This window comes from Abrus precatorius, unplaced genomic scaffold (assembly GCF_003935025.1).
Source record: "Abrus precatorius isolate BTA unplaced genomic scaffold, Abrus_2018 Scaffold2, whole genome shotgun sequence".
Lineage (NCBI taxonomy): Eukaryota > Viridiplantae > Streptophyta > Magnoliopsida > Fabales > Fabaceae > Abrus > Abrus precatorius.
Window position 1 is genome coordinate 5,088,941 of NW_020874362.1, and position 22,335 is coordinate 5,111,275.

A 22,335-nucleotide genomic window follows, 5' to 3' on the forward strand; every position below is an offset into this window, starting at 1 on the left:
CTTAGCCTAGGGAGCTTAGCCGCGCTTTATCTTTCAATGCATGAAAAAAATTTAGCCATTCATGTACAACAGTTGTAAAAGAAATAGCAATTCGAAAAGTTTAAAATTTTTTATAATAAAAAATACAATTGAATTCAATGTCTTCAATGGAGTTGTTTTTGTTTATATCAAAAATATATTTCATCCGATTGTTAAAGCATCTTTTTAAAGTGTAGAGAGATTAAACTGAGTTTGTCTTTTCAAACATGTTTTCATGGAAAGCAACCATGCATGAGCTCTTTCCCCTTCCTCCATGGGTTTACATAAAATGATATAAGATATATGAATTTGAGGGAATGAAAAACTATCCCAAGAGAAAGAAAATTAATGGTTTTAATTCACATATACAATGGAACTATATATTCTCACACATTTCACCAACATTTATCAGCTCTATCGTTTTTCATATTTAAGTTTGGTTAAACAGTGCTCATAATATATTCGAATCAAGGTGCTTTTGACAAACTCATTTTTAATAAAGTTGAGCAGTAAAAATTGTTGGGAATTGGTTTGATCATCATCATGTGCAAGATTTGCATGCTCATCATCCATTCAATCACATCATATCAACTTATCTGACTGTCCGTACAAAGAAAGAAAGTACTTTAACTTTATTCTTTTGTGGAAATAAATGCGAGTCAAGTGGCAGGTTTCCCTGTTGAATTACTATTTGCCGGCTTTACTTGTTCATCGCCCTGTTTGACATTCTAATTCAACGATCCTTTGCGTCTAAAGCTTAATCAGATGCATCTTTTGCTTGGAACTCCTAAACATTTGTGTTTTGTTTTATAATTATTGAACCCACCTCTGTGCTTTAATCTCATTTTACTCAAAATGATTATTTCTTTTTCTTCAGTTTAAAGCAGCTATACATGGAACACAGAATTTCACCTATATAAAATGAGTAAATCCCAAATCGTTATCTAGAATTGCAAGTATTTTTTACATTAATTTTAAATTTATATAAATTTTATTTTAATTTTTTTTATATATTTTGTTTACATTGAAGACTAAAGTAAAAAAGAAATTATAATATTTGATAATATTAGGATTTAAATAAAATTATTAAAGTCAAAGATAAAAATAAATAACACTTATTCTCAATAATTAAAATAATAACTTGTTCAATTAATTTTTTTGTGGAAATATAAATTTCTATTCTAAATACAAATATAATTCATAAAATATTATGATCTATATATTTATGTTATTATAACTTCAGTAAAAAGAAAAATTTTAAAACTAAAATTAGTATAATATTATATATTTTAGCAAATTTAGCAATTAATTTTAACAAAATAATTGAATTTCTTAGCGGGTTTATTTTTTATCTAAAAATAAATAGAAATATACTTTAAGCCTTCAAAAATTTTCTATGATAATGTTTCGTGAACAAAAGTTTCTTTTATTTGGAGAAAACAGACATTCATTCAATTGAAATGAGAGAACAACGAACTGACAAGAATCATCCTCAATAAGAAAACCATCAAAAGGGGCTGGCTGTTCCTCTATTAATTCAAGAATAATCCCCAACCGAAAAGGAAATCCTAGCTAAATGATTTGCAACTGAATTCGTGGATCTTCTGACGTGAATAAGTGTTAGCAAATAAAAGATACGTATTATTAGATTAACAATAAATCAAGTAATATATAGATAAGAGAACCTTAAATATAAATTGTCTAACGTTTTTTTACAAATACTCTTCCTCAGATTTTAAGCTACATAGATTTTAAATTCAAAAATATTAAAAGGCCAAAAATAAAAAAATTAGAAAAGAGTCAAGCAAACAAAAAAGACCTATAATTTTTTTTTTTTAGAAAAAAGCACAAACTCAAACAATAAAAACATTATTTAAGATAAAGATTCATAACTTGAAGTTACAAAACAGAGATTAAAATGAAACTCTTAACAAAGCTTAAACTCGTTGGATTTAAGAGAAAGTGTTAAGCAATAAAGATACACATTAGTGAGTTAACAACAGATTAATAGACACATAAACAAAGACAGTCTCAAGTTTAAAGTGTCTAAAACACTATATACAAATAAATCACATAAATTTATAGTTCATTCTCTCCCTCAATTTTAGGTGGATTTTATGTTAAAAATTTTAATATTAAGTGAATAATGTTAGAATCAATGAGGCAAAATAAAACAATCATGAATCAGAGCATGAATATAGCTAGGAATCAAGTGATGCTTTTTATTCCAAGCTTGGCTTAATAGCAAGATGCTATCTATCTGGTTTCTAGTGTATAAAAGTTTATTTTGTATCGTATAAGCTTTGATATTGAGTATAAAACTGTAATGCAAGATCTTAGTTTCAAATTTTAACACAAAGTTAAGATGTATGTGTTAAGTTGACTGTGTCAGAGAGTATAATACTAGCATTACTCAACACCAGAAATGACACCATATGCATTGAGATTATAATTTGTCACAGTTCATACTTCCTTTGTTAAATCTAGAACACTCCATTCAACAATTTCACTTGTTATAAAATGTGAAGGTAATCACACGTGTCAAAAAAAATGTGAACCAAATAGAACTACACGATCCTATGAGTATAATCATCTTATCTATTTATAAAATACTACTAAAAAATTTTAGGCATAAAATTTATTTACTTCTTTTCTTCATTCTATTATTTTTAAATTTTCTAAAATTAATGAAATATATTTTAAACTTTATCTAGTTGTTACATATTTTTTATTTATATTTAATATTTATTTGAATTTAAAATATTTTTAATATAATGTTTGTTATTTTGTTTTTTCGTTATGTGAGTCATAGCAAGTGACGTGGAATGATGATGTATTAAATTTGGAGGCAGCTGAGTCGTACGTGGAGCCCTGGCGCACCAGGTGGTTTGTGTGTATAGTGTGAATGCCTTTGTATAAATAAAATTTTGCAAAAAGATATATAAATATGATAATAATAAAAAAAGAAATAATAGAACTAATATAATTGTAAAGTAAATAAGCGTGTGGGCCCGTTGTTTAAATTTCTATTTCCTATGAGCAAAATGGAATATGTTCTGAGGGGTGATAATATATATGATATGTTGTTACGTGACAGAGAGAGCATCAATTTTTTCTAAGATAAATATACGTCCCTTCATTTACATACTGAAGACACACCGCACATATCTTTATCTACCATCTCCATTATTGTTAATAATGTTGGACTTTTCTTTTCCCCTCTTAAGATTGTTAATGGAATGACCACTTTAACAGAAAGTTTGGCCACCTAAAAAATAAAGTGTCTTTTTGCTCATTTGTTATTCGAAACGTAACACCGTGTATACATACTTTTTCATGCATGTAGGCGTGAAGCACACTTGTCATTACTTAGATAATGCTTTTCATAATAAGTTTTTCAGAATTGTGTTTTATGCAGTCTTTTCGGATTGTAATATATCACATACTTTAACATTTAAGTAAAGGACATAATGGTGTAGAGGATTTCTCTATCTGAACTCCTCCCAGTACACTTCTGTGAGGATCCAATGCTAGCTACTGCGTATTTAATATATAATTTTTTAAGAAAAGGAAATTTCCCTTCTGCTCTTGTATATTCTTCTTTAACAGCCAAAAACAGAAAAACACAAAAACACAAAAACCATGAATTTCATTCGTTCCTTAGATAATGCGTTTGATAATCAACTTTTCATAATTAGGTTTTTTATTCTGTTCTTTTTGGATTTAATCACATCTTCTATTGTTCTTCCTATTATTCTACCTGGTATCCTATATATTATAGTTATAAGGATCCAATGCTATACACACACAATACACGCGCACACACGCACAAGCAATTTATTCTTTTAATATTCTTTTCTTGTATATTCTTCGTTAACCACAAATGAAACAATTCCATTATGTCTTGTAGTCATTATAGGAAAATGTCTTATATCAAGAAAATAAAAATGACAGTACGTTCTAAATAATCATGCGTCATGCATCTATTACAAATTCTTTCCATAAATAAGTCCTTGGCGGTTCTTCTATAAGGTGTTTCACCTAACAAATCCATGTCTTTTAAAGTTGTTGTGTAATTTAATTTGGTCATTTAGAGCATTCATTGTTCAATCTAGAATTATTCAATGGTTAAATTGTTCCTGAAGCTAAAATAATAAACCTTGCGTAATCGATTACTTTTCTCTATTAAGTGTAATTATATTGCATCCTTACAAGTTGTCACACTCTATCTTCATATTTAAAATTATGCTCAGAAGTGGGAAGCTAAGTTATGACAATTAGCATATATATATATATTAGACTAATTGTTGCATGGGTGTTGAGCTCTATGATTGATTCTTTGATTATATATCCAAGAACTTTTCTTCTTCAGAGTTTTTATTAAATCGAGATTGGAATGAAAGATCGATTGATAGAGACGCTGCTCAAAGGCACGCTTAATGATGTGGATGTTTCTTCCACAAAATAATAGCATATGCATATATGTTGTGAATCTCTCAGGGTTTTGTTAGCTTTTAACCAGTACACCCTCAAAAACAATTTTCATTGAGGTTTAATGTTTTGTATATGAATTAAGAAATTTATTTGTATTTTAAATTTTATGAGAAATCATTACCTAAGTTTGTATTATATCTTTTATCTGTATTAATTAATTTCTTATTTATCTATCATCCTGTATCAAACAAATATTAATTATTAAGGATAAAATTATTTAAAAAATATTAATTATTCATTAATTTTATAAAATAATCAATGATAAAAATGAATAAAATAAAATAATTAAAATGACAAAAAGACATAATAATTAATTGACGCAACATTTTTCATCAATTTTTTGTTTGATTAATATTATTAAAATTAATTTAAAATAATTGAAAGTACATTTTTCTTTAAGAAAGTTTTATATAAAAATAATATACTTTTTTTTTATACTGAATAAGACTTTGCATTCGCAACTATTTAAAATATTTTTAACGATTGGTATTAACAAAGTTAATCGCGATTTCTTTTTCAAACTAATCATGTTTGATTTCGAATGTTGTAATTGGCCAAAGCATTAGTGAGACTGAGACATCACATATGTTTTCTTTTGTAATTAACTCTCTATGACTCTATCAATATATTTCCTTTTATGGTTCCAAAATCAAAGCAAATCATTAGAATTGGGTATGTTCAAAGGGACGTAGAGCGTAAAGATGATGAATTATTGTTTAAAATGGGCTGCCAAAACACAAGCACGCATAAAATAGCAATATAGACGGAATAATTAATAAATAAAGGTATCATCAGTGGAATAAATATATACTTAACCATTAAGGTTCTAAGGAAGGAATGAAGGACACGGGAGTGACGCGTTAGGGAAAACCATAGGGGAAGCTTGAGGAATACAAAAGATGAGAAATGGGAGTGTAAGAGTAAGAGATTCTAGTTTCTGTCACGGGTCATGTAAAGAGGTCTCCATTCACCCACTCCGTAAGAAAGAGAAAGAAAAAGGCTAAAGGTGTTGAGGAATTGGAGGATGTGATTTATCATTTGTGGGAATAATAGTGGAGGATCTTCTATCTTCTATCTTCTATCTTCTCTATGGTATAATGGCACATCCAAAGTTCTACCATAGGGGAAAGGATCCTTAAGGATATGTTGTTATTTAGAGAAATAATATCATATTACATTAAACTTAATATATTCAATTTGGGGTGTTGTAATTTCCAGCATGTGATTCCTTCCCATATTTATACACGTAATATCTTCTTCTTCCGTAACTTGAGACTAGTTGACGTGAGATATCATTTCACAGCTTTGTGGTCTAAGGAAAAAGTCACAAAGATTTAAGATTTGTGGTACTAATACTATTTTCTGCCACTTCAATGAATGACGTTATCAACTCGAATGGTTCACTTCGAAAAGGAATTTTTGTCGTCCGGATCACAGATTGGTGTGTTTCATTTGAGATAAGACACCCCTGCATGGATATTATTTTCTTTTCTCTTTCTTATATAATAATACAAATGGGTATTTTATGTCCCTAGTTATTGTAACACTAAAAGCAATCAATTCATATATATCAATTTATAATTGAAATTAATTGAAGGATTAATACGTATCTTTATTGTTAATAATTAATGTAGATAAATATAAAGACTTTTTGTATAACCTTTACGGAAATGATGTAATTTGATTATAGAATATAATGAAAATGTTGTTTTCGCAATTCATGACGAACATCACTCTAATATTTAAAAGTACGACTCATATTTTCTTATTATAGTTGATTTTAAAATAATGTTCTCTTTTATTGAGTGGGTTTGTCAATTTACATTGCACATTCCTTACGTAACAAAAAAAAAAGCGATATATATTTCAAAATCATCTTTTAAATTTTTAATAACTTAAAATTTTGATAATATTTGAGTAAGAAAGCGTATGCAATGTGTTCTTCCTCTTGTGTGCTCCTCAAAATGTCGGCCACATGTTGGATTCCTTCATCATTTTCCTTTTTTTTTTTTTTTTTTTTTTGTAAATAAGCAGAACAAACAAAGCAGTTTTAATGCAAACGGGGAAATATGGACCCGCAGCCACTATTGATGCCTCTGTGCAACTTATATTTAAATTTGTTACGGAATTTAAGTATAAATTATTAAATACCTGGGGTGTTATTTTTAATAAAAGTATAGCATGTATATGATATTTTAATAACCTTACATTTAAAAAATTCTTCCAGTGAAGATGTAAAAAGTAATATTCGTATTATACTTTTATTATAAAACCGTATCATGAGCACCTAGAGAATTTTATATGAATTTTATTCTGTAATTTATGCATAAAAAGTTATTTTGATTCTCTAAGACTCGTAAAATGATGTAAGTTTAATCCTCTAATTTTAGTTTTTGTAATTTAAGTTTAATAATTAGTGTAAATTCCTTTACATATATGTTTGATGAAAAGTTAGTCCACGCACTATTGCAATTACGAGATACATTCAAGAATAATCTTCCTGAGAGGGTTTACATTTGCCCTCTCCTTAACAGTGTGATTCACTTATGGTGCACTGAAAACCATTTTTAGTTGACTTGAAATAATTGCAAGTATTTGAACTATTTTATTGAACGAGAAAAATCAGAATTTTCTTGACTATATATACATTTTTTTTATTTCGAAAGTTTATATCTTCTTTTATTCCTTGAATTATTTTTTTTATCCAATTTAATTCTTGAATATTTTAATTAACTCCTATTTTAGTGTTTTCTTACAAAAATATAAGCAAAATTAACATATGCAGGAACCAAATTATATAAACTGACACTTTTGAGGATCAATTAGTTCTCCAAAAGACTAAAATATATTCGATGGTAAAATTATATAAAGCAAAACTTCTAAGGATAAAAATTAAATGAAGTAAAAAAAGTATTATTTAGAGACACCTTATTAAAAAAAAGGTGAAAGTACAGCTTAAAGTTTAAAATTTGGGCCTTTCATATAAGATGCCCACCCATCCTGTGACTTTATTGTGTTATATAATGGGTCCATGGGTTGTATGCCACAATGGGTTTGATGAAGGGGGAAAAAACAAAAAGACAAGTTTGATAGATGGCAATGACTAAACAAAAGCTTTATTTGATGCTGTGTTTTCCACCCAGCAGGAAAGTCGCACTTTAAAATGTCCAATCTAAATCTTCATCTTCCGCAAGTTTGAAGAAATTAGGAAGCCTAAAAAGGGGTTTATTTTCCGTTTCATTTTCACTTAATATTACCTTTTAATGTTTTATATTTTTAATTTTTTTAAATATATTTAAAACAATACCTAAACAGCATAATAATAATAGCATATATATATATATATATATATATATATATATATATATATATATATTCACCCTGTATTGCCTGGCAGAGAGTCTCTTACTCCATAAATCCCCTCAACGACAAACCACATAAGCTCCTTCATGCCCTGTTACACTATAGTGGAGATTCTAACACATCCTTAAAAGCGCTTTTATATTCAAGCAATTTGATTGATTGATTAATTCAATTAAACAATTATAAATTAATTGTAAGCAACAAGTCTGCTGAATTAATAATTAATGAATGAGTAATAAAAGATATGTAATGAAGAGATAATATAACACACTCCGTTAAATATTTTTATTATTAGCTAACATTTATGTAAGATTACAAAAATCATGAATCTTATTCTTATTTTAATGATTACACTCATACTTTCACATCTTTCAATAAATTTTAACTGTGTTTTAAAAAATAAAATTGCGTGTACCTAACTTTCTTCATGTTAATAAATGATAATTTCAATTTAACAATTAATTAATAATGTAAGACATGTATAATGTATCCATGTATAATAGTAAAAGTGGAAAAACTTTACTCCTTTGACCCGGTCAGTTTTTCATTCGTAAATGCCACAAAATAATTATTGCCCAATAACTTTTTACAATCTGTTAACGTTAAAATTTATTTTGAAATAAAAAGTGTATATCAAAAATATATCATAGACCTTAACCGTTAATTATCTAATCAAATCAACCGTTAATTTACCCAGTGCATAGTATGGATAATTTATCAAGTATAACACATTTATCAATGCAGTCATACTAGTTACTCTCTAAAGTAAATCCCTCCCTTTAGATAAACTAAATCCCTTAAGGAGCATCATAAAAATTAATATTGTTTAGTATGATTAAAGGTTATCAACGGGAAAATAACACAACAAATAAGGTGTCCCTTTGATCTCCCACTCCATGCCTATTGTCCACCAATAAACCATCCATCCAGCTATGATACAAGCTATATCCGTTGGCATAGATGCTCTTCATATGCCTGTACTTTTTCACATACACAGCCATACAGTGATTCGAACTTCGAATGTGGAGGAAACATGATTTTCCCTTAACCACGATATCATAGAGGAATGTATAAATGACAAAACAGTTTTGAATAGATCAAGTAACTACAGTAGCTTCCCTTAATCCATTATTTTTTAAATTTGTTAGTGAATAAACAAAAGATGATTAGAATCCTGAATCTTGAAAATTTCAACATCTCCTTTTCCTTCCCCCAATCCCCCTCTTCCAATGACCAAAAAAATAAAACGAAAGATAGATAATATAAACTATCATTGAAGTTTGGTTAACACACATAATTCCATTCTTACACAGAACTTGCACTCCCCCTACTGAATAATGGCAGTGAAGGCGAAAATATTCCATAATCCATACGACATATTCTTACTTACTTAACCAAAGTTATCCAGAATATGAAAAAAAATAAATGAAGGACCATAGAAGACTTCAATGGCATCCGAACCAGGAAAAGCACATGACACAACCCATCAGCTGTAACAACCCAAAGAACATACTCACCTTAACTCTATCTCCATATTGCACCAGCAAATTGAATTGCCCAAACACATAGAATCATGAGCATGATCCAAAATTAGCAAGCAAATATCAACCCAAGAAAAATGTACAAGCCATCCTCACTGTACAACACAACAGTCACAACATCTCGTCCCAACCAAAATCAGAAATCAGAACCAAATCAATTGGCCCTTAGAAAACCTTAACCATAAACTGCAAAAGCCCCCACCAAAATATAGACCATTGCATCCCTTTGCATGCAACTAAACCTCCATTGTGAGCCACTATAAAACCACCATCATTGACCTCACTAACCCACTCAAACACCTATTTACAGGGAACAACATTTGCAATCAAAGTCATCAAGAATGAACACCATCCTAGCCATGAACCACTTTGAGCAGTCCATGCACAACCACTTAAGCCAAATTAAGCACAAAATAGCACCATCAAATCACCATCAAACACCGCCCAAACCCACATTATGCCCCATAACCACTTTCCCAAGTTACAAATCCATTGACCCCCTTCATATCACTACCCAGCCATGAACAGCCACCATGAATATCCTGCCACCAACACAAACCAGCCCCAGCCAGAGTTGACCCCCTGGTAGAACCCAGTATGACACCCTCATACTGTACGCCCTCATCATCCTGGTTAAGCTTGTGATCATAACTAAACTATGGTTAACTATGGTGGGTTGGACAACAACACATTTACCACCATCCATTCAGGGGGGTGGAGTGCAATTTTTGTGTAAGAATGGGGTTATATTTCAATTAACCATGCCTATAGAGGTTTGTGTCATTTACCCAAAAATATATAATAGCACAACTCATTAATCCTTAATCTTATGTAAAGGTCCTAGCTCAGCCATAGGTTCATGAAACTTCAGTAATATGGTCCCAAAGATGCAACCAAATATGGTTTTACAGCTTTTTTTTTTTTTTTTCTTTCTGAGTAGGTAGCTGATTTTGATAATCATTGGTCTTACACTAAAGTTCTTTGTATCCATAAAAAAATACGGATGGCCAAAAATTTAGAGGGTGTGTAGATAGCAAACTGAGAAGGAAGTGAAGGCATTGTGGCCCAGGATTTTATAATAAATCACTGTAACAATGCTTGAGAGAAGATTTAGAAACAGGTAGTGTATACAGGCCAAAAATGACAGACAAGGCTAAGAACCCAGCCACTGTAGAACAAATATGAATATATAAAATGTAGGAAAGCTAAGATGGCAAAAAACTCACACATGTTGAGCTGGTTATGTATGACACAACAACTGTTATGTCATCAAGCTTGCCCCCATAAAAATGGTACCCAGCCTCCTGAGCAGCAGTAGAAAATGGTGTCTGCCTATTCCTGTCCAGTGCTCGCTGACGAGCCAATGCTGCTATCTGCTGTGCAGTTATTTGAGGTTCTAGTCCAGCGCTAACTGCCTGTAGAACAATTTCAGCAACCTCATTGTTGTACAGATTGTCAAACAATCCATCTGTTCCAGCGATGACGACATCCCCTGGGGCAACAGGTATTGTAAAGACCTGGATATGTTATTGCAAAGGATCTATTAGTCTGTTTAATTTTTTTGCAAATATATCAACTTGATTTGAAATACAAGAACTTCATCTGCTATGTGTTTCCTTGGGAATAATTTGGGATGATGATTGTCATGGGACTTAAAAAACAAACAATAGGGTGCCAGATAATTTTATTGTATTAGATTGATAAATGTTAAAGTGGAATGGAAGAAATTGGTGGTAATAAAACTTTGATCTGCAAATCATCTTACACATGCTCAATATACAAAAGTCACAAGAATGTTGAAAATGAGATGCATTTAACTTTCATTTTCACCCCCTCTACCATGAAACAACAACCTCTCTATTGCTACTCCCCTCTCCCTGACCTTTTTTATAAAACTACATCTGTCTTCTGTTTTTTAATCACCTTTACCAATCACACCCCCAAGTCTCAAGAAATCTATCATAAAATAGGATGAAAAAAAAGACATTTCAAATGCCAATCTATTTTTTCCGTTGCTTCGTATATTAATCATGAGAAGTTGAAGAAAGGTGCTGTGAACTCTCTGTTTCATGGCACATGTGCAGTATTATCAGAAATGGTAAGACTATACTGCCTCATCAAGTACTACCAGCATGGAATCAATAAGAAACAGGTGAGAATGTACTATCTCAACGAATTAGTGCCTTAATTTTGAGACTTCCCTATGCCTAATGTAATATCCTTAGAAGTAAATTTTACGTGCAATTTCATGTGAGAACTTACCTCACCAGAGCTTGGTAGATCACCTCCATTGCCACTCTCCAATTGATAAGTAAAATTGAAGCCATGCTGCTGAACAGGTGACCTGAAAATGGTGCTTCCATCTCTAACCACAATGAACCCACTGTCACCCAAATTAATGGCATGTAGTCCCTGGACCAAAAAACCAAACACATAGTAAGCAAATTCAGTATATGATTTACTCTTCCTTGTATACTCAAGAAAGCAAACCATTGAATTTTTACAGGCCGCAAACAAATGGGATTCAGTCAATCAAGATGAAGGCTAAATAAAACATCAAGAACATAGGGCTTGGGAGCAGAGTAGACAAGTAAATAATGTGTGCATAGTGGAGGTGCTCATGCCCCAACTGTATATATTAACAAGTATGGTAGAGAAAAATAAATCAACACATGAAGAAAAAATAAGCTGGCAAAACTCAGCATGCTTTAATTCTACTACCTAAGCCATTTAACTAGCTTTTAAAGGAGCCTAACAGCAGAGACATGCTAAACTCATCTCTATCATTGAAACCATAAATCTGATTCTGGATGTAGAAAAAGAATCTTCTTTTATTGTACAACATTTTACATCAAACATAATGCTATAAAAATACAAGTGTTTGGGAGACGCATAGTTTAATGTAATATTAATGAAAAATATCAATAAAAAGCAAAATCACAAAATTGTTTATCAAAGCAGAAGGGGAAAAAAACAAATATTTAATATTCAGTAGCATTAAAGATGCAATAAAGAAGCTTGCCCTCAATCTAGTTTAGCTCTAAGAAAATGGAGAAAACTATTTTGCTCATAAAAAACCTTAGAATAAAAAAATATAATACCGCATCTGTAAGGGCAATAATACAAGCAGTTGATGAACCCTTGGCCTTAGTACATGAGTGAGCCTTCTCTAAGACCCTTGCTGGATTAATAGAACCTTTGGGCTCTTCTTCAATTGCTTTGACAGAATAGGACATAAGTTCTCGAGCAAACACTCCAGCATTAACACCAACATCTGCCCAGCCACCTACACCATCTGCAACACCAATTACTTGTTCCTCTGTGCAAATAAAATGCGCATCCTCTCCACCCGTGTCCTCCTTATCCGGATGCGGAAGGTAACATGCCCCTGAAAACAGCTTCAACCTCTCGCCACCAACATTCGTTCTGAAAACAAAATTACTCAGAAATTAGGATATCTAACTCTTAGTCGTGGGAGAAACAAAGTAAAACAATAAACCTTTCCTTTTATCTGATACTAAAATTCCCCTTTTCAACTAATGTTTAAATGAAGCCATGAGCTAAAATAACTGATGCATACAGTATGGTTATAAGTGTCAATCATTTTAATTCTACATTCATAAAATCTTCGCTTTAATCTCTAAATTTGCATAATAATAATAGTAATAAGAGACACATACTGGTGGACTGAAAAGGTTGAGGTTGCAAGGTTTTGAACATCACGCGCGGCCCCAGAGGAGAAGCAAGCGAAGGACGTATTCTTGGGCTGAAGAAGCGAACTCGTATTCCAATGCCTCCAACTTGTAGAACACCCAAAATTCAAAACACCCCTTAACGTTTGTGGTCTTCTGAGATTCACGCTCGCTCTCAACCCTCCTTTACTAAGTGTTGTGTCTCTGAAGTGAACACCGCAAGGCTTAGCAGTGACGTCATCCAAACAAACATCTCCTAGAAGCACAACATGCGAAGCCGAAGCAGCCATCAAGGTCTAATGCAAAGAAATGTTCTCCTTGCCACTACTGCTTCACCACACGTTACGGTTTGGGAGAATGGAAGATGGTTCTGAGATGGATAAGACAAAATCTGCTATGGCAATTTTTGTCTGAACTGCGGAGAAACCTAAAAAGCTTGGAGATAGATTTCCAACTTGTATTCCAATTTTCCACCAATTTCTTCCCTGTATGTTTTTATTTTTGTGATTCAAATTCAAATTGTTTTTACTTCTTATTTATTTATATATATTTCAAGTTCAGCTGAAATGTTATAGTGAGGATTTGTTACCGATCTAATACGATTTGATATACAAATTAATCATTTGGTGGAAGTTTAAATTTTTTATGTATTGTAAATATGACTTGCTATTCTTGTAAGTCGCATATTTTATATTCGATTTGTATGTTTTGTAAATATGCCTCCAGTCAATGTATGACTTGCAAGACCATTGACAAAAAGATGTGTCAATAATTAGTTTACTAAAAACAAAGCTATCACGTTTAAGTGTCATTTGATTTGCCATCTGCACCCTATTATACATCTATACTTACTATTTCATGAGCCATTTTTTTCATAATTTTATATATTAAATTGACAAATATTTATAATTTTACGAATTAAAACTTTTAAAATTTATAGTTTAAATTTCTAGTAATTTTAAATATTTAAATGACTGATTTTATACTTCAGATATTAAAAAGATTAATTTTATAAATTTAAAAACTAAAATAATTAAAATTTAAGGATTGGAAATTCTTTTTCATAACTTTCAAAACTAAATTAATATATGCTTATAATTTTGGTAAAGGTTAGGATAAGTTAATAGATTAAGTAACTCACAAATAAATTAGCAAAATAACTTGCTATAGTAAGTTTTAAACATTTAAATATTTAAAAATTAATCCTTAATAAATTTTATAGATAAAAAATTTCAATCTTTTAGATATTTAAAATAAATCTTTTTTTAACTTAATTCTCTTTAAGGTTATTATCATTTAAAAAAGAACATGATCTTTTGTTCATGTGAAATTATATATCATAATCTCTCAAACTCACTCACATTTTTATTTTTAAAGCAAGATCAAGAATTTATTTTATATTTCCAATATAAAATTCAATGATAAATTAACTGGTTATAGTTGAAACTTATTTGATAAAAGTTTGAAAAGAGTTATTCAAGGCAAGAGATCTAATGTAATTAGGTAATCCTTTCTTGAAATATTGTTGTAGAAATTTTGTTCAATTTATCCTTCTCCAATTTTAATTCCTTCTTATTTTTCTTCCTTAATAGTATGCAAACCCCTTTCTGAAATTTATCCTAAACCTACATAACTATTCTCTCTTTAAATTATTATACTTTCAATTATGATATTTGTAAGTGAAACTAATTAAATTTTAAAATATCATATACTTATCTCAATTGTCTTACAAATTAATACTTCACAATTTGCTCAAAATAGGTATAATGACTAAAGAGATTTTATTGAGTTAGAAAAAATGCACAAAATTCATACGCTGTAATTTTCGCTTAAGCAAAATTTAGGAAAGTAATGAAATACTAAATTTGTTGAAATTCACTTAAACCAACACCCATACGCTTAAGTTAATCGAGGACAAAGATAAATATAAAATTTGCATTAAAATTTGTTGAAGCTAGCATTATTTAGCTTAAGCTAGAATAATTTAACTTAAGGGAAGATCTTAGCTTAAGCATTCATTTTTTTATGATAGCTTAGGTCAATGTGTTTGAAACTCTTACTAACAATGGTGTTACTTATCCTTCAGGTGATTATTTTCTTAGAACGTGGCATATGACAACTCAATGATAGTTTCTCCAATTAGTGGATTGGTTGTGCAATTTCATAATCCGAATATATCAGGATTGTTACTTAATAAGCAGAGAACATTTGTGAAGTTTTACATATTACTGTTACATATCTGCTTTATCTCTTCAGTCACCGCTTAAGCAAATATAATATTGGTAGGTTTTTTTTATAAAATATGACAACCGCTTAAACGGTATGCCACATGCTTAAACTCCGAAATCCACTAAAACTTTGCTACAGCGATTCACATCTATCTTTAGCCTTAATATTCATTCAAATAAATGTTTTCTGCATCAATTTCACTTTGACTAATATTCATGCACTTAAGGGATTTAGATGTTGTAAGATAAATTAAAGTTTTAGCTTAAACATAGCTTAAGAGCGATACTTTTAGCTTAAGCTAGACATCATTTGCCTAAACTACATTTATTTCGCTTAAAGTAAAGTTATCTTGCTTAAGTTATGTTTATTTTGCTTAAGCTATATTTACTTGGTTAAAGCTAGTTTTTATAAGCTTAAGCAATATAATATTAGCTTAAGCACTCAATGTCTCGCTTAAGGGCGCTTAAGCGATATAAATTTAGCTTAGGCGGTATATCATTAGCTTAAGCGAAATATCGTCATTAGCTTAGGCAAAATAGTATTAGCTTAAGCAAAGTAGTAAGCCCCTATCATTTGCTTAAGCATGATAAAAAATTATTACTTAATTTATTTTATAGACCCATTCATATCTTCACTTAAATTATAAATTTAAATTTAAAAATAAAATATATATTTAATTACATTTGTTAATAACCATAAAATACCACCAGTCCAACCTGATGCAATTTAATTAATTTAATATTAGATTACTCAACTAAGTAATATGTTATGGACTCAAATCGCAAACTCAAAATAGAATAGTATAAAAAGTAAAGTTTTCCTATTACTTTTAATTTTGTTATTATTTATTACAATTTCAATTTAGGCATACAATTCAATTATAAAAGTCAAAGAATGAATTTGGTAAAGCTTTTTAAATATTTAAAATCTAAATTAAATAGGTAAAATGACTATTAAAGAACAATTTTTTTATTTGTTAAAGTAACTTGAATTAATAGTAACTAGTATGTTTTGGAATGGTATTGAATCTTTTAGAATTAACCCAAATTATCATAAAAAGTCAATAATTGTTATTAATTAGTTAACTCATCATTACAATTATAAAAACAAGGAATAGTATAAGGTGGAGGGTCATCACATTTGTTTCAATTTTTCTATATTACTATTTTTAACCATTTTAATTACTTTATTATTATTCAAATTTTAAAACAAACATCTTAAACCGATTCTAATGAATTTTTCAATTTTAAAATGGTTGTGAATATATATCACTACTATTGTTTTATTTTTTTACTTAATTTGATAAGTTTCTTAATATAACTCATTATACAAAAATTTATAAACAAATTGACCATATAATGACTCATACAAAATAGTTTATTTAATAATAGTTTAATTAAGGTGTGTTCTCAAACAAACCCTAAATTAATTAAACTATATAATTCAAATATTACTTTTTATCATAAAAAAAAGCTTGTGACATTAAAATTTGCATGCTCTTATAAATGATCTTAATAAAATTTCTAAAAACCATATTTGTCATTGCTTGAATATTCTTAACAAATTCAAGTACTTTCAAAGGTTTCTTCAAGAGCCTAATTCTTACATATTATAGTCTTCATCTAGGAATGACAATGGGTAAGGTACTATAGTATCTATCCCTGTACTTGCGTTGTAAAAAAAACCCCACCTAGCTCTATACTTGCGTGGGTAAGTAACTTTAATCGTTGTGTCTATACCTGCAACCATCCCCATTTCTTAAATAAATTGTTATATAAAATTACTTATAAAGAAAAGTATGTTTATATAACTTCACCTAAGTAGCATAATAATACAAAAATTTAATACATAGTTGTAAAACAAAATTTGAGCATAAATAAAAATTCAAATATGTAGCATAATATATATATATATATATATATATATATATATATATATGTATGTATGTATATATGTGTGTGTGTGTAGATATAAGGTGGCGTGGGTACTTAGGTAACCATACCCACACCCATCTCCATTAAAATTTGCAGGTTTTTTTTATACCTGTTTAGTAGGTAAATACTCTATGCATTGCGGATAAATTTTATGGGTACCCATCGGGTACTTTACCCATTGTCATCCCTTAGCTCTTTTTTTTCATATAGTAAAATTTTGATATAATTACTAATTGTGACTTTTGATATATATAAATTTTAAAACATACTTCCCAAATCTATCTTTGCAGCGTGAATCATTTTGATTTTAATTCTAAATTAGATTTTTATAATTCAATTCCTTAAAATCAATATTTAAAATAAGGATTAAATACGAGATTAGTCCCTACAAATATAACACATTTTGTTATAAGTTCTTATAAGATTTTTTTGTTAAGATTTAGTGAGATGGCTAACAGAGAGTGGGCTCAACACTCCTACGTCACTATCATGTCATTTAATTTTTTAAAATATTTTAACTTTAATTATGTTTTTTGTCCCTATAAATGTAACACGTCTTATGATAGGTTATTATGAAGTCTTTTGTTGGGATTTATAATATGAAATTGCCAACTTAGTACTTAACAAAGAGAAAATTGATGACAAAGACTAAATCTTAACTTGTTAGCATTTTACGAACTAAATCTTAATAAAAAAAAGAAAACTTTACAAAAAATTATCACAAAATGAACTATATTTATAGGAACAAATCATATATTGAAGCCTTAAAATAATTAACCCCTTGATTATCCTTCCGAAGATAAAACTAGTTTAGTTTTGATTTGCATGACTTCAAAAGGATTGAATGAAACAATCAATTTTATTAATACATATATTCAATTATCAAATAAAAATATAACATAACTCATTATAGTGAGAAATGAAAGACATATTTGCTACACCCTATGTTATTTTGCTTAAGCCACAATTATTCTACTTAAGCCATAGTTATTCTACTTAAGTCATAGTTATTTCGTTTAAGCCATAGTTATTTAGCATAAGCAAAAATTTTTTAATGTAAGGATTTTCTTACTCTTATATTTGCATAAGTGAATAGTATAATATCTTGAATGACTCAAGCAAAATAATTCTCATAAGTCATGTTTGTCTTATAATTTTCGCTTAAGCTAGCAAAAATGGCTTAAACAAAAATTGCAGAAATTATACGATGTAGAATTGAACATTTTGTAGGGAAAAAATGAGAAAAATATAAAAGAGTATTGAATAATCTGTCAACACAAAAGCTCATTTTCATAATGAATTGAGACTCTGAGAGTGGATGTGAAAGTTTAAATTTTAAAAATCATTAACTTCATACATAGGGTTTGTGGAGGACCTTAAGGATCTAAAATTACATTCTAACATTCTATTGATTCAAAAGTTGTTTTTAATTATATATTGAAACTAATGCATACTTTTTTAAAAGCACCACTTAAATACAAGATACACGACTCCTTAACCTTGATAGGAAGATGACTTATTCAAAAATTCGTGCATAAGGGTAAGGAACTTTGGATGAACTAATGTGAATAGGTGTAAGTATCATTGCTTGGAAACACCCAATGCTGACCACACTAATAGACATAAAAGCACATGTAACGCCAATTGATTAAGTGGCGTTAAGCATCCCTAGTGTTATGAAAAGAAAGTAGATCTTGCATCCAACCAAGTCTTTGACAAGGGAATGGGAGAATTTCCACTAACTTTGGAAGGCCAATCAGGCAATGAGTGCAGTGGGAATAGGCTTCCCAGAGTCAACCTAGAATGAAGGGATAGACAGAGTTTGGAAAAGATAACAAGATTTTGAAGATAGAAGATAACAGGTTTTAAAAATATATTAAATTAAGAGGTTTTGAAGATTCAGAGAGAAATATTATTAATTTTTACGAAGGATTAAATGATAAATATATAAAAATTAATATTACTAGGTTACCAGTCGAAGAGCTGCCATTTATGAATTTTAAAATACATTTAACGGTTTAAAGATTATTAATCACATGTGAATTACTTAGTTTGCTAACTCACTCTAACCGGCCTATAATTTTAAGAGTTAAAATAATGTATTAATCATAAATGAAGGGTTGGAACATAAAAGAATACGAGTACAAGCATACCGCCTACAGTTTCATTCTTCAAAGTAGGGTTTTGGGAGAAAAAAGAAAAAAAATTTAAATAAAAAGATAAGTTAGTTCCTTGAAAAGGAGAAAAAAATAATAATGTAAGAAATTGAATTTATTATTATATATTTAAAATGTTTGTTTTATAAGTAAATACAAAAATTAATATAAAAATAATTTTTATCGATCTAACTATTAAATTATAATTATATATTATTTAAATTATTTGTGTAAAATTTTTGTCAAAATTAAACATATATAAAATTATTGTCAAAGAGTCTTTATTTTATATATATTTTAAAAGCATATATTATATTAATTTTGATGTATATTAATAAATTATTAAATAATATTGAATTAATATAAAATTTTTCATATATAATTTTTGTAGTTAAAACTTTTAATTTAATAATTAGATTTATGATTAAATTATCTAACAAAAAATTATTAAACATTATAAAAGTAATTATAACTTAAATCAGTATAATTTGACTATTTTTTATATTTAAAAATTTATTCATATACCTCAATTGATATATGTGGTGAGAAAAAAGAAAGAAAGAAAGAGATGGAAAGAAAATAAAATAAAAGAGAACAAAAGTATAATAAATAATATGAAGTAATAATTTTAGAGACTAATTAATTGCTAAAGAATTTTAAATATTAACAAATAACATTAAATTAGAAAAATAAAATTTTCAAAAATAAAAATAAATAAATTTCACTTTTAAAAAATTAATTTTTGTATATACTAATAAAAATATGCTCCTACTTGAATCTTATGTCAACTAAATTTTTATTGTTTCATTTAGTCAGATTTTTGTTAGACGCCTTTCACATATTTTTTGTGTAAAAATTATTTAATAACTTATAAATATTTAAAATATTCAGTAAAATATATTAAATACTTTTTAATTGAGACTTGCTAATAAAATTAGTCAACTCTTTTCCTTCCTACCAGCTGTCGACTTCTCTCATGACTAACTATTCACACCTTTTCTTGTTTTGGCTACAGTTTCATGCTTTTAAATAATTTAAATAAATTACTTTATTTTTATTTTTTTAGAATTTTTTTCATTTATTGTTTTAAAATTAAAAGAGATAAGTTATTTTTAATTATAAAAAAAATTAATGATTTTTTTATATTTTTTCCTATAAAAACTTTTATACAAATTTACTCAAATTAGACCTTGTCTTTTTCTACAATCGTAATTAAATTAAGCACAATTTAGATAAACGTTTAGAAATATTCTAATAAAAAATTAGTATAAAAATAATAATTTTTTTATAAATTAAAAATAGTTTATCTTTTCACGTTTTAAAAAAATAAAGTATTCTAATTTTTTAAAAAAATATTCATTTTTTATAAACTAGATCTTACTCACTTTTTCAAATGAATTCTCTCATACGTCTTATAATGAACTTTCTTTTATTCTCCATACAAATAACCGCTAATAAATTAAATGTAAGTTAATGGATTAAAAAAAAAAAAGTTACAACTGATTTATGATCTAATAGAAATATATTTAAAAAATTTACTTCATCAATAACTCATTAATGAAAATTGTCCCATCTATCTATTAATTATTTTTATATATAAATATCTAATCTATTCATTTAAAAATAATATATTTTAAATTTTTATTTTATGTTTTACCTATTAAAATTTTCATCACGTCAAAATAACTTATATCTCAATTCATTCTTTTATCTCCCAATCTCGCTAATGTAACAAGATGAGTTGTAGAATATTAACGTGATCTTTTCGCGTAAAAACCCATGATAAGTTATTCTTACTAATCAACTAGCAATTATGTAAGATTGTAAATAAGAAATAAAGAAGTCAATAAGACTATTTTTCTTAATAATAAATATTATTTTTATCAAGTTATGTCAAGTACATGGCAAAATTAACGAAACTCTAAATTCAGATAGTATATATTAACCACAGGAAGTAAAGAGCCATCATTTATTCAGAGGTTGAGCTGTATTCCTTCTGATGTCAAGGTTAGGCAGTGACTAGACCAACTTAGGAAGCGTTCAATCCTTGTTGATGTGATCTTCTAACGTAACATTCTCATTGTTCATTGGACTGATTGTTGCTGTTGCTCCTCCATCAGTGCTAAACATTACAAGGAATCAAATTAGTTAATCTCCACTTCAATTGATCAATGGAAAAAATCTCTTAAGTTAAAAAATAAAATAAAAACCAATCAAATATTAAAAAAGAAAAGGAACGAGCAGTACTATGAATAAGGTGGGTACACACAACTTCCAAAACCTGTACACATCAAAACGAAGCAAGAAAAAAGATGAAAAGGTTAATCAACCATAAACACAGTGAGAAGAGAAGATGGATGAAATGTTATATATATACTTGGATCGGTTACGGCAATGGTGGCAGCACCACCAAAATTACACGAGCCAGGGGCTTTACGCATGCGTTGATAGTAGCTGTCAAAAGCATAAGAAGCATGATTTTGTATGGTGTTTGGGTTAAAGCATGAGCCACCGGGCTGAATAGGCCTGCAATTAGCTCCATGTGAGCACGCATAATTCAACCCTGCACTTAGTGCTGAGTAGCTAGCGTCACTCCTCGCCACACACCAAGTTGCTTCCACATTCTTCATCCCTAACATCACAAGGGTTAATATCAGTAGAGAAAGCATTTTGTTTCGAGCTGATGTTGCCATAAGAAAGTTTTATTTAGGTTTGGTGTTGTTTTGCTTTCTTAGTTGTGAAGGAGTACCCACTGAAACACCAATTTATAGTCATTGTGAACATGCTAAATATTTTGTTATAATTAATTATTTATTAATATCACCTTTTGTTATAATTAACTCTTTACTGAATTTTAACTGTTACATGCTAATACACTTTTTTTAAATTGAGATTAGGTTGGTTAATT

General features: G+C 28.8%; 2 protein-coding genes across 2 annotated transcripts; both read right to left on the minus strand.

Moving 5' to 3' along the window:
* Positions 1–8,464: 8,464 nt before the first annotated feature.
* Positions 8,465–13,624, minus strand: LOC113857964 (probable protein phosphatase 2C 55). The gene is made up of 5 exons (XM_027490324.1): positions 13,097–13,624; positions 12,518–12,842; positions 11,679–11,828; positions 10,643–10,933; positions 8,465–8,850 (listed from the first exon to the last, which is right to left on the minus strand). Exons 1-5 carry the CDS (start codon positions 13,396–13,398, stop codon positions 8,818–8,820), a joined length of 1,101 nt encoding a protein of 366 aa, XP_027346125.1. The 5' UTR covers positions 13,399–13,624; the 3' UTR covers positions 8,465–8,817.
* Positions 13,625–21,673: 8,049 nt separating this feature from the next.
* On the minus strand, positions 21,674–22,120 carry LOC113860129 (PLASMODESMATA CALLOSE-BINDING PROTEIN 2-like). The gene is made up of 2 exons (XM_027492791.1): positions 21,805–22,120; positions 21,674–21,708 (listed from the first exon to the last, which is right to left on the minus strand). The coding sequence occupies exons 1-2, from the start codon at positions 22,118–22,120 to the stop codon at positions 21,674–21,676; spliced, it is 351 nt and encodes a 116-aa protein (XP_027348592.1).
* Positions 22,121–22,335: the final 215 nt, after the last annotated feature.

Bases quoted from the DNA above. Each gene is read 5' to 3' on its own strand.
- LOC113857964 (XM_027490324.1), bottom strand. From the start codon at position 13,398: ATGGCTGCTTCGGCTTCGCATGTTGTGCTTCTAGGAGATGTTTGTTTG. The intron at 10,934-11,678 runs GTAAGTTCTCAC...TAACATATCCAG, and splicing joins ATCTACCAAGCTCTGGTGAG to GTCTTTACAATACCTGTTGC. The intron at 8,851-10,642 runs GTGAGTTTTTTG...GAAAAAGTACAG, and splicing joins ACATAACCAGCTCAACATGT to GCATATGAAGAGCATCTATG.
- LOC113860129 (XM_027492791.1), bottom strand. From the start codon at position 22,120: ATGGCAACATCAGCTCGAAACAAAATGCTTTCTCTACTGATATTAACC. The intron at 21,709-21,804 runs GTATATATATAA...TGATGTGTACAG, and splicing joins CATTGCCGTAACCGATCCAA to GTTTTGGAAGTTGTGTGTAC.